At 57.8% G+C, this 12,268-nt stretch overlaps 1 protein-coding gene across 3 annotated transcripts in view; it reads left to right on the top strand.

Annotated features, from left to right (window-relative positions):
• Nucleotides 1-10,772, top strand: part of CTNNA1 (catenin alpha 1) — a 148,820-nt gene extending 138,048 nt beyond the window's left edge. For all 3 annotated transcript variants that reach the window (XM_038770589.1, XM_038770587.1, XM_038770588.1), the window contains exons 12-18: nucleotides 84-284; nucleotides 529-680; nucleotides 5,135-5,245; nucleotides 6,675-6,856; nucleotides 7,790-7,895; nucleotides 10,194-10,328; nucleotides 10,435-10,772. In XM_038770589.1, coding sequence (XP_038626517.1) covers nucleotides 84-284; nucleotides 529-680; nucleotides 5,135-5,245; nucleotides 6,675-6,856; nucleotides 7,790-7,895; nucleotides 10,194-10,328; nucleotides 10,435-10,722 — 1,175 coding nt within the window. In that variant the 3' untranslated portion in view covers nucleotides 10,723-10,772. The remainder of the gene's footprint in view (nucleotides 1-83; nucleotides 285-528; nucleotides 681-5,134; nucleotides 5,246-6,674; nucleotides 6,857-7,789; nucleotides 7,896-10,193; nucleotides 10,329-10,434) is intronic.
• Nucleotides 10,773-12,268: the final 1,496 nt, after the last annotated feature.

Raw genomic sequence — 12,268 nt, 5'->3', positions numbered from 1 at the left:
GAGCCACGCTGCTTCTACAAGCCCGGTAGGTTGAAGAAGCGGTGTCACCCGAGGCCTTCCCTCGCCGTCTCTTTCTCCCGCAGAGAACCACATTCTGGAAGACGTCAACAAGTGCGTCATCGCCCTGCAAGAGAAGGACGTGGACGGGCTGGACCGCACCGCGGGGGCGATCCGCGGCCGGGCCGCCCGGGTCATCCACGTGGTCACCTCGGAGATGGACAACTACGAGCCCGGCGTCTACACGGAGAAGGTGCTGGAGGCCACCAAGCTGCTGTCCAATACAGGTGGGCCCGCGCGGACCGGGCCCCGGCGCGGTTCAGGACGGGAGGGCCGTCCGGCACGCCGGCACCCCTCCGGGGAACTCGGCGGGGGGACTCCCGGATTGGGGAGGCCGCCGTTTCCACCGCCTCCCGCTCGGCCCGAATCCCCCCTCCGGGTGGTCGGCTCGCGATCCCTCGGGAGGGAGCCGGGCTCTACGGAAGGGCGTGCGGCGCCGATGAACCCGCTCCGCCCCTCCGCCGCCTCCAGTCATGCCGCGCTTCACCGAGCAAGTGGAAGCGGCCGTCGAGGCGCTCAGCTCCGACCCCGCTCAGCCGATGGACGAGAACGAGTTCATCGACGCCTCGCGCCTGGTTTACGACGGCATCCGGGACATCCGGAAGGCCGTGCTGATGATAAGGGTGAGCGAGCGGGCGGGAGAGCGGCCGCGTTCCTTTCTTGCCTCCTTATCGTTCGCCCCACTTGGACAGGGGATCGTCGCGGGCCGGGGGCGGCTTGTTCTTCTGTTAGACTTTTTGTTTTTTTCCCGGTTAACAGCGTATTGAAGCCAGGAATCTAAAAGCCGCTCCTCACTCGAAATATTTAATTAGGTTGTCTGAAGTGACTTTTGGTTTCAAGCGACAGCCCGGGCTTTGTCAAGGAAGGGTGAGCTGACGTGCTCCGGTGTGACAGGGTGATTTAGGACCGGCATATTAAGCGTGAAGGGAACGGGTTGGAAACACGAAGATCTCGCCCAGCGTGCGCCGGGAGCAGACTCCACCTTTAAATATGGAAATGAGCTAAAAAGGCTAAAAAGGACCGAAAACCGGCAACCGTGGTGGATGATTTTTTTTTTTTTTATCTGGTTCGCGGCACTCCTGCGATTCCCGGGCTGCTCCCCTTCCCTGTTAGGTATTGATCGGTGGCATTTATGGAGCGCTTAATCCGTGTTATTTATTGAATGGTTAATGAGTGCGAAGCACCGTGCTAAGCACTTGGGAGAGTACAATGTAACAAGCAGCCGTAAAGAATGCAAGAAGAGATCCTGTAGAGACTGGGGTAATAATAATAATAATGGCATTTATTAAGCGCTTATTATGTGCAAGGCACCGTTCTAAGCGCTGGGGAGGTTGCAAGGTGATCGGGTTGTCCCCCGGGGGGCTCCCAGTCTTCATCCCCATTTTACAGATGGGGTCACTGAGGCCCAGAGAAGTGAAGTGACTTGCCCAAAGTCACCCAGCTGACAAGTGGCGCAGGCCGGGATTCAAACCCATGACCTCTGACTCCAAACCCCGGGCTCTTTCCACTGAGCCACGCTGCTTCTAGTAGTAATAATAGTAATCGTGGTACGTCGTGTTAAGTGCTTACTATGTGCTAGGCACTGTATTGAGCACTGGGGAGAAGACGAGCAAACTGAGGCCCAGAGAAGTTAAGGGACTTGCCCAAAGTCACACAGCTGACAAGTGGCGGAGCTGGGATTTGAACTCATGACCTCTGACTCCAAAGCCCGGGCTCTTTCCACTGAGCCACGGTGCTTCTAGTGGTAATAATAGTAATAATAATAATCGTGGTACGTGTTAAGTGCTTACCAAGTGCCAGGCAGTATATTGAGCACTGGGGAGAATATGAGCAAATTGGGTTGGAAGCAGTCCCTGTCCCATGTGGGGCTCACAGTCTTAATCCCCATTTTACAGATGGGGTAACTGAGGCACAGAGAAGTGAAGCGACTTGCCCAAGGCCACACAGCAGACAAGCGTCCTTGACCGCGGGGGCTCTGCGGGTTTTTAGGGCCACCTCGCCCATCGGAGGGTGAGCTCCTTGAGGGCCGGCGCTGATCAGGGTTCCGGTTCTGGGAGTCAGAGGTCCTGGGTTCAAATTCCGGCTCCGCCACTTGTCAGCTGTGTGACTTCGGGCAAGTCACTTCACTTCTCTGGGCCTCAGTTCCCTCATCTGTAAAACGGGGATTAAGACTGCGAGCACCCCGTGGGACAACCTGATCGCCTTGTATCCCCCCCAGCGCTTAGAACAGTGCTTTGCACATAGTAAGCGCTTACTAAATGCCGTCATTATTATTGTCTTATTCTGGGGCTTCCCGAGGCAGGAGGAGGGACGGCCCTCAGAGGCTCCGTCCGACGCGGGAATCTCATTCCTGGCCGCCCAGTGTCTGGGAATGAGATTCCGGACGGCGGTCGCCTCGGTCGGGGGCCCGGGCCACCTGGAAAAGGTCCGGTCCGGCCCAACCGGCCAAGGCTCGGCTCGTGCGGTACCTCGTCTCAAAGCCCGGATTAGCTGGGGCGAAACCACCCCCCCTCCGCCTCCTTCCTCCCCCCAGGAATTTGCGCAGCCTTAGAATTCCCAGATAAACAAGTGGAGGCTCCAGGAGGCTGGTCTCCTGCCCAGAGCCGCCCACGGACCGGGGACCAAGGAACGCCGGCTTCCCGTACGGACGTCTCAAGGCGCTCCGCGTTGGGCACCCATCGTGGTGCCCGGGCCTAGCGACACTGCCATCTGAGAGCCGGCAGGGTCTTCCCGGGCCGGAATAAAAACGCTCCCTGTCAGCCTGCTCCCCCAGGCCCCTTCTAATAATAATAATAATAATAATAATGATGGCATTTATTAAGCGTTTACTATGTGCAAAGCACTATTCTAAGCGCTGGGGAGGATACAAGGTGATCAGGTTGTCCCACGGGGGACTCGCAGTCTTCATCCCCATTTTCCAGATGAGGGAACTGAGACACAGAGAAGTGACTTGCCCAAAGTCACCCAGCTGACAGTTGGCGGAGCCGGGATTCGAACCCCTTACCTCTGACTCCCAAGCCCGGGCTCTTTCCACTGAGCCACGCCGCCTCTCTAAGCAGCCCTCTGAGGCGGGACCCCGCTGGGTGTCGGGCACCGGGGTCCCCTAGCTAGAGTGGGCGCGCACCCCGTACCCCCTCACTGCGCTGCTGGTGTTGCGTAAGTTATTTTTTCTCCCTCGGTTGTGTTGTGTTGTGTGGGTGGCGTCTCCCCCGGCGCGTTTCTTGGCCAGCAGTCCCTGGAGGGTGGCAGATTGGTTCCTTTGGGGGGTCTCTGGGCCCAAATGAGATGCGTGTGGCGGGTGGCAGCGAGCTGGCGTCTGCCCACGGACCCAGGCAAGGTGCCCGCCCACTCTGGACTCCGGTGGTTGATTTTCGGGGCGGGCCTCGTCCTGCCAGGGTTTCGCCTGTGCCGGCTCTCCGGGAGCTTGGCTCAGTGGAAAGAGCCCGGGCTTTGGAGTCAGAGGTCATGGGTTCAAATCCCGCCTCCGCCAACTGTCAGCTGGGTGACTTTGGGCCAGTCGCTTCTCTGGGCCTCAGTTCCCTCATCTCTAAAATGGGGATGAAGACCGGGAGCCCCCGCCGTGGGACAACCTGATCACCTTGTCACCTCCCCAGCGCTTTGCGCATAGTAAGCGCTTAACAAACGCCATCATCATCATCCGGGGGCGGGGGGTCAGTCCGCGTTGGTCTCGGCGGCGGCGGGTCGGGTGGGCCGGTCTGATGACGTGAGGACGCGGGAACGGCCCCCGTCGTCCTCGGGGAGCTGGCGACGTGGCACGGGTGAATGCGCTTAGAACAGTGCTTTGCACATAGTAAGCGCTTAATAAATGCCATTATTAAATGCGGCTATAAAGTGCCCTCGGTCGATTGTCGAGACAATTTGGACTTCCCAAGCGCTTAGTACAGTGCTCTGCACACAGTAAGCGCTCAATAAATACGCTTGATTGATTGATTGAGAGAGAGAGAGAGCTCGTTAGGGCTAAACGACAATCAGTTACAACAGGGCTCTACTCCCCTCGTTCCCTCTCGCTGCCGCTCCGGCAAAGCTCCCTGGAGCTGGGGAACCTTACATGCAGGGAGAAGCAGCGCGGCTCAGTGGAAAGAGCCCGGGCTTGGCAGTCCGAGGTTGTGGGTTCTAATCCCGGCTCCGCCGCTTGTCAGCCGTGGGACTTTGGGCCAGCCGCTTCACTTCTCTGGGCCTCAGTCACCTCAACTGGAAAATGAGGATTAAGGGCTGCGAGCCCCAGGTGGGATACCGGATTCCCTACCCCATTCATTCATTCAGTCGTATTTATTGAGCGCTGACTGTGTGCAGAGCACTGGACTAAGTGCTTAGGACAGTGCTCGGCACATAGTAAGCGCTTAACGAATACCATCATCATCATAATTATTATTATTTCAACACGGTGCCACTGCTGCACAGCCACCCACCCCCCGGAATGGGTGAATTCCTCCTAAAACCAGGCCAACCCTGCCAGATTAGGGTGGGAAGAGCCAGGACCTGGGAATCCAAGGACCTGGGTTCTCGTCCTCAGTCAGTCAGTGGTATTTATTGAGCGCTTACTGTGTGCAGGGCACTGTAGTAAGCGCTCGGGAGATGACAGCTTTTATCCTCTGTCTACTCCTTGGGTGTGGGGGCTACCTAATCAGGCTGGACACTTTCCGTCTCTCCCGTGGGGACAGCGGGAATGGGGAAACGGGGCCGAGCTGCCTGCCCCGCGCTCCCGTCTGTCCCCGGGAGAAATATGAGTGCTCGGTAGCCTGGGTTCCCTCGATCCGGCCTTCCCGTTGAATTACATCCCGCGCAAGAAGATTTCTGCTCTGATAAATTCCGGGAGGTCCATGGCGGCTGTGGGGAGTGTGAAGGGAGCGGTCAGATGGATTGAAAACCCGGAGACGGGGCTTCACGCACCGTCAGCCGTCCCTCGGCCCCGGGTCGGAAACCTAGACCCCACGGCCCCGGGGTCGGGCGGGGGGCGAGGGTTCGGCGCTCGGCCTCTGGAGCTGAAGGGGCGAGTTCCGTTGGCCGGAAAATACGGCGTGACTCACCGCAGCCCGTCATCTTCCCTCGCTTTCAGACTCCAGAAGAGTTGGACGACTCGGACTTTGAGACCGAAGACTTTGACGTCAGGAGTCGGACCAGCGTCCAGACCGAGGACGACCAACTGATCGCCGGCCAGAGTGCAAGAGTAAGACCCTGTCGGGGGCGGCCCGGCCTCCGGCCCCCTCCGATTCCCGCAGACGGACACGGGGCCCCCGGGGGGACCGAGGTCCTTTCCCACCGGGAGCCGGGGGTTGGCTTCCCATTCTCCCCGCCCTCAAAGGCGGCACCGCCAAATTGGCGTTGGGGAGAACCAGCGGGCCCCGGGGACCCGAGAGCCCCCCGCCTCGCCGGCTTTTGCGCCCGCTGCCAGGGAAAGAATCGCCCGCCGGTAATGGGGCGGGGAAGGAGCCCGGCCGCGGCCCGCCCGTTTGCCGGGAGGGTCGCTTGCATCTCCAGGAGGGACCATTTTGCATCCTTGGGAGGATGCCAGGAGCAGCCTCTTGGCTGGGGCCTCTCCGTTCTACTAATCAATCAATCAGTCGTATTTATTGAGTGCTTACTGTGTGCAAAGCACTGTGCTAAGTGCTTGGGAAGTACAAGTTGGCAACATAATCGTGTTTGTGGCTCACTCGGCTTTGGGAGACACCCCCATCCCACCCCCCATCCCTCTCTCCCCAGACCCGCAGTCCTCCCCCTGGCCCCAGAGCCTGGAGGAGCAGCTCTGGTTTGCCTGCACCCGCCATCCCGGGGGTGCTCAGGGTCCCGGGGCCAGAGCCCTCGCGACAAATTTCCCCGTCTCCCACGTCACGGCTCCCGTTCCAGGGCTGTGTGACTTTGGGCAAGTCACTTCATTCATTCATTCGATCGTATTTATTGAGCGCTTACTGTGTGCAGAGCACTGTACTAAGCACTTGGGAAGTCCAAGTTGGCAACATACAGAGACGGCCCCTACCCAACAGCGGGCTCACAGTCTAGAAGACTTCACTTCTCTGGGCCTCAGTTCCCTCATCTGGAAAATGGGGATGAAAACTGTGAGCCCCCCATGGGACAACCTCCCCGGCGCTTAGACCAGTGCTTTGCACAGAGCAAGCGCTTAATAAACGCCGTCATTATGATTCTTACTTGCCACTCACCTTGAAAATGGAGAGGGAGGAGGGAGGAGGAGAGGGAAATGTCCATTGGCATACTAATGAGGAATCTCCACTTGGAAATTTTCCTCTCCCCTCGGGCAGGATTGGAATTGAATCTCCAGAAATACGGGGCGGTGGGGAGGGAGGGGGCAGCGGGTCTCACGGCCTCTGGATTTCCGTGCCAAGCCCTATCCCCAGCAGCCCCCCGGCATCCTCCCCGAGTGGGCTCGGGCGCCCGGACCCCTGCCCTCGGCCAGTAGACGGGCCACCGTCAAGGAGGGGCTCGTGGCCACGGCTTTGGGCCCCGGACGGGAGGAGACTGCCCTAAGAGGAACCCGTTCAAGTATTCTCTCGGCGCGTGGGTTGCCGGGAGTGCTCTCCACAGCCCACCCCAACGCCCTTTCCTTCTGTGAACCCTCCTCTTCCTCCCCCGGCGGCGCTCAGGCCATCATGGCTCAGCTTCCCCAAGAGCAGAAGGCCAAGATCGCGGAGCAGGTGGCCAGCTTCCAGGAGGAGAAGAGCAAACTGGATGCCGAGGTGTCCAAGTGGGACGACAGCGGCAACGACATCATCGTCCTGGCCAAGCAGATGTGCATGATCATGATGGAGATGACCGACTTCACCCGGTGAGGAGCCGCCGCGGGACGGACCGGTCACCGGACCGGCGCACTCAGTCCCTCACCTCTACTAACTTAATAATAATAATAATAATGATGGTATTTGTTAAGCGCTTACTACGTGCCAAGCACCGTTCTCAGCGCTGGGGGGATACAAGGTGATCGGGTTGTCCCACGGGGGGCTCACCGTCTTCATCCCCATTTTCCAGCTGAGGTAACTGAGGCCCAGAGAAGTGAAGTGACTTGCCCAGAGTCACCCAGCTGACAAGTGGCGGAGCCGGGATTTGAACCCGTGACCTCTGACTCCAAAGCCCGGGCTCTTTCCACCGAGCCACGCTGCTTCTCTAGAAGGAACAGTGCGGCCTAACGAACGGCTACAGCCCGGGCCTCGAAGTCAGGAGGTCGTGAGTTCTAATCCCGGCTCCGCCACTTGCCTACTCTGGGCAAGTCCCCTCTTTGGGTCTCAGTTACCTCATCTGTAAAATGGGGCCGAAGGCCGTGTCTCACGTCGGATGGGGACTGCGTCCAACCCGATTTATCTACCGGTTTTTGACACATAGTAAGCGCTCAACGAATCAATCAATCGTATTTATTGAGCGCTTACTGTGTGCAGAGCACTGTACTAAGCACTTAATGCCTTCATTACCATTATTGTTTTCTGCTGGTCGCCATTAAAGCACCGGGCCTCGCCCGCAGGGAGGCAGACCTTGTTAGAGGCTGCCAGCCCTCGCCCGCCCCGACCCTACTAACTTCATTCCATCCTATTTATTGAGTGCTTACCATGTGCAGAGCACTGTAATAAGCACTTGGGAGAACAGACCCATTCCCCGCCCGTAACACTGTCACTCACATCATCCGGCCGCCGTTGCCTGAATCCACCCCCAGCGCTTAGTACGGTGCCGTCGTCGTCATTACGACCGTCAAAGCGGCTTTGTCTTGCAGAGGGAAGGGGCCCCTCAAAAATACGTCGGACGTGATCAGCGCGGCCAAGAAGATCGCCGAGGCCGGGTCCAGGATGGACAAGCTGGGCCGGACGATCGCCGACCACGTGAGTCCCGCGCGGCGCCACGGCCCGAGGCCCGGGGGGCGGTTTCTGGGGTCCGGAAGAAGCCAGCGTGAGGTTTCTCCACGAAAGAGTCACCAGCGCAGCCCTGATGGTTCATCCCGTCACCTGCCCCGGCCTCTTGAGCCGGCGGGGATGTCCGACTGGGGACCGGAGGCCAAGGACCGAGCGGGGACTTGCTAAAATACCTCCTCCTGCTAGGAGACTAGCGCGGGGCGGAGAGGTTGGGCAAGTCACTTCACTTCTCTGGGCCTCAGTTCCCTCATCTGGAAAATGGGGATTAAAATGCGAGCCCCCGGGGTACAACCTGATCACCCTGTACCCTCCCCAGTGCTTAGAACAGTGCTTTGCACATAGTAAGCGCTTAACAAATACCATCATCATTATTATTCAAGGCCCTACTGAGAGCTCACCTCCTCCAGGAGGCCTTCTCAGACTGAGCCCCTTCCTTCCTCTCCCCCTCACCCCCCTCTCCATCCCCCATCCTTCCCTTCCCCACAGCACCTGTATATATGTATATATGTTTGTACATATTTGTTACTCTATTTATTTATTTTGCTTGTACATATCTATTCTATTTATTTTATTTTGTTAGTATGTTTGGTTTTGTTCTCTGTCTTCCCCTTTTAGACTGTGAGCCCGCTGTTGGGTAGGGACTGTCTCTCTATGTTGCCAACTTGTACTTCCCAAGCACTTAGTCCAGTGCTCTGCACACAGTAAGCGCTCAATAAATACGATTGATGATGATGATCATCCCAGTTGGCGATTGTCCCTCCCTCCCTTCCCCGGGGGGTGGGATGGGGGTGTCTCCCAAAGCCAAGTGAGCCGTGAACGTGATTATGTTGCCAACTTGTACTTCCCAAGCGCTTAGTACAGTGCTTTGCACACAGTAAGCGCTCAAAGAATACGATCCTCCTCCTCCGTTGGCGTCCCCAAGGCCCGGCGCGGACCCGGTCCGGCTGTTTTGGGTGGGCGACGCCGTTTCCATTCGACGCTCAGCCTGCCTGGTTGCCAGCAAGCCGAGCGGCGTCGGCCTTGACCGAACCGGGGCCGACAGAGCGAGCCGGTCCTCTCGGGCCTCTTCCCGCGTCCTTCATTTTCCTGTTCGGTTCATTCACTCATTGTCGTATTTATTGAGCGCTTACTGTGTGCAGAGCACCGTACTAAGCGCTTGGGAAGTACAAGTTGGCAACACACAGAGACGGTCCCTACCCAACAGCGGGCTCGTCCCGCCGGTTTTTGCGTCCCGCGGCTTCCGTCGTTGGAAGGCTGTGGCGGGGGACCGGCGGGCGCGGGCGGGAGGCCCAGCGCCTCTGCCAGTTGTCAGCTGTGTGACTTTGGGCAAGTCACTTCACTTCTCTGGGCCTCAGTTCCCTCATCTGTAGAATGGGGATGAAGACCCGTGGGATCCACCTCAATCAATCATATTTATTGAGCGCTTCCGGTGTGCAGAGCACTGGACTAAGCGCTTGGGAAGTACAAGTTGGCAACATACAGAGACAGTCCCTAATAATAATAATAATGATGGTATTTGTTAAGCGCTTACTGTGTGCAAAGCACTGTTCTAAGCACTGGGGGGGATACAGGGTGATCAGGTTGTCCCACGTGGGGCTCCCAGTCTTCATCCCCATTTTACAGATGGGGTAACTGAGGCACAGAGAAGTTAAGTGACCTGCCCAAAGTCACACAGCTGACAATGGGTGGAGCCGGGGTTTGAACCCATGACCTCTGACTCCAAAGCCCAGACTCTTTCCACTGAGCCACGCTGCTTCCCTACCCAACAGTGGGCTCACCTCAGTGCTCAGTACAGTGCCTGGCACATAGTAAGCACTTAACAATTATCATTAAAGCTTCAGCAGTCCAAAGATGAGAGTTCTTGCACTTCCCTGAATGCTTAGCTTGAATTATGCATCCCCCCCCGCCCTACCTCCTTCCCCTCCCCACAGCACCTGTATATATGTTTATACGGATTTATTACTCTATTTGTACATATTCTATTTATTTTATTTTGTTAATCTGTTTTGTTTTGTCGTCTCGCTCCCCCTTCTAGACTGTGAGCCCGCTGTCGGGTAGGGACCGTCTCTAGATGCTGCCAACTCGGACTTCCCAAGCGCTCAGTCCAGTGCTCTGCACACAGTCAGCGTGCTTAATACGATTGAATGACAGCCTGATCACCTTGTAACCACCCCGGCGCTTAGCACGGTGCTTTGCACATAGTAAGCGCTTAATAAGTGCCTTCATCATCATTATCATCGTTATTATCATTATTATCTTGTCTTCCAGTGCCCGGACTCGGCCTGCAAGCAGGATCTGCTGGCCTACCTCCAGCGCATCGCCCTGTACTGCCATCAGCTCAACATCTGCAGCAAAGTGAAGGCGGAGGTTCAGAACCTGGGCGGCGAGCTGGTGGTGTCCGGGGTAGGTGCCCGCCGGGCCCCGGGGTGGGTGGGTGGGTCCCTCCGTGCCACCCGCCCTCCCCGCTGAATCGCCCCCCGCCCCGTCCGTCCGTCCGTCCGTCCTCCAGGTTGACAGCGCCATGTCGCTGATCCAAGCGGCCAAGAACCTGATGAACGCCGTGGTCCAGACGGTGAAGGCCTCCTACGTGGCGTCCACCAAGTACCAGAAGTCGCAGGGCATGGCCTCCCTGAACCTGCCGGCCGTGTCCTGGAAGATGAAGGCCCCGGAGAAGAAGCCGCTCGTCAAGAGGGAGAAGCAGGACGAGACCCAGAAGATGATCAAGAGGGCGTCCCAGAAGAAGCACGTCAACCCCGTCCAGGCCCTCAGTGAGTTCAAGGCGATGGACAGCATTTAGGGGAGGGTGGGCCGGGGGCCCTCCCTTCCTCCTCCTCCTCCTCCCCCCCCCCCCCCCCCCCCCCCCCCGGCGTCGCGGGCTCTCTTAGGTTCAATCAGTGGTTTAGGTAATACAACGTCAGCGGCTTCGTCGACCCCGTAGCTCTAGACTTTCTGATCTAAGCTTGAACGCGAGTCCCGTAACCAAAGAGCATCCTCCTTTTTTTTTTTTAACACTAACGATCGATTGCCGTGGTGACTGCAGCTTGGTCTCCCCCCCCCCCCATCCCCCTGGCCCATCCTCTACCTGCTCAGGAGATGGAGGAGGGGGGCGGAGGCAACTTTACAAAAATCCAAGCAAACTTCGTTCTGTTCTCGGAAAAGAGCCGTGGGAGGGGGTGGCTGGGCGGGCGGAGGCACCTTGCCACGCGGAGCCTTTTAGCGGCGCGTGGCGACGCTCCCGTGCGGGTACCCGACGACAATCCGTGAGGCTTTCACTCCGGCGGGAAGAAAACCCGTCCCTCCTTCCCTCACGATGCAGGATGAGGATTTTTAACGCTCGGTTACAAATTACTAACTTTCTCCCCTGTCGCGGGACGCGAATAAAAGTCGCTTCCTCCCAGCCAGGGTGCGGAGGGACGGAGCCGGCCTCCCCCCGGGGTCGCTTTGGCTTTCTCCCTGCATCCCGGGGCCAATCCGTCACCGTGCTCACCTCTAATAACTGCACCCTTTCTCCCGCCTTGGGCTGGCGAGAGAACTCTAGCAAGTAGTGTCTGCTCGGGCAAATGAATTAGACTTTATATTATTTGCGATTACTCCGATTAGCAGCCAAGGTATGATTTTTGCCGTCTTATTTAAATTTTATGAATTCGAATGTTTTTTACGCTAACTTTTCCCAATAAAGAAGTCCGATATGAAACCGAGTGGTCCCGGAGGGGAAGTGTCTCTTTGAGGGGCAGGCCTTAGGCGTGGCCGGCGAGATTTCGGAGGATTTCGGGCCCCAGCTGGGGTCGGTCGGTGGAACCGATTGAGCGGTTATACTGTGCAGGGCACTGGACTGAGCGCTTGTGGCTTTAGGGCCCGGGGTGACCTCCTGGCATTTTGTCTGTTGGCCCGGTCTGCCGGGGGAGGAAAGTCGGGAAGGGAAGCCACAGGCCCAATAAAGGTGGCCCGTTTCCCGAGCCTGCGGGCACAGACCTCAGATTCCCTCCTTCGAACGGCTCGGGGGGCCGGCTGGCCGATCGGAGGGGCCGCACGACCGTTTCCGGCTTGGAGGGGAGAGAAAAAGAGGGAAAGGCCTAAGAGTGAATCGCCGCTTAAACCGGAAGGATGTAGAGTCGTTTGATTCAGTTGTACTAAGCGCTTGGGGAAGTACAATACTACAGTAAACAGGCATTCCCCGCCCGCGACGACGAGCTTACGGCCCAGAGGGAAAGACAAGACGTTAAAGCCTGAACTACTGAATACCGAGGGGCTAAGGGAGAAGGAAATGAAGTGGGGGAAGGCTCTCCGGAGGGATTCTGGGGCGGAGAGCCGTGGTCCAAGGTGAAACAGGAGCGAGGCGTGTG

Source organism: Tachyglossus aculeatus, chromosome X2, assembly GCF_015852505.1.
Source record: "Tachyglossus aculeatus isolate mTacAcu1 chromosome X2, mTacAcu1.pri, whole genome shotgun sequence".
Classification (NCBI taxonomy): Eukaryota; Metazoa; Chordata; class Mammalia; order Monotremata; family Tachyglossidae; genus Tachyglossus; species Tachyglossus aculeatus.
The sequence above is the reverse complement of the archived record's forward strand: the minus strand, read 5'-3'. Positions and strand labels throughout refer to the sequence as shown.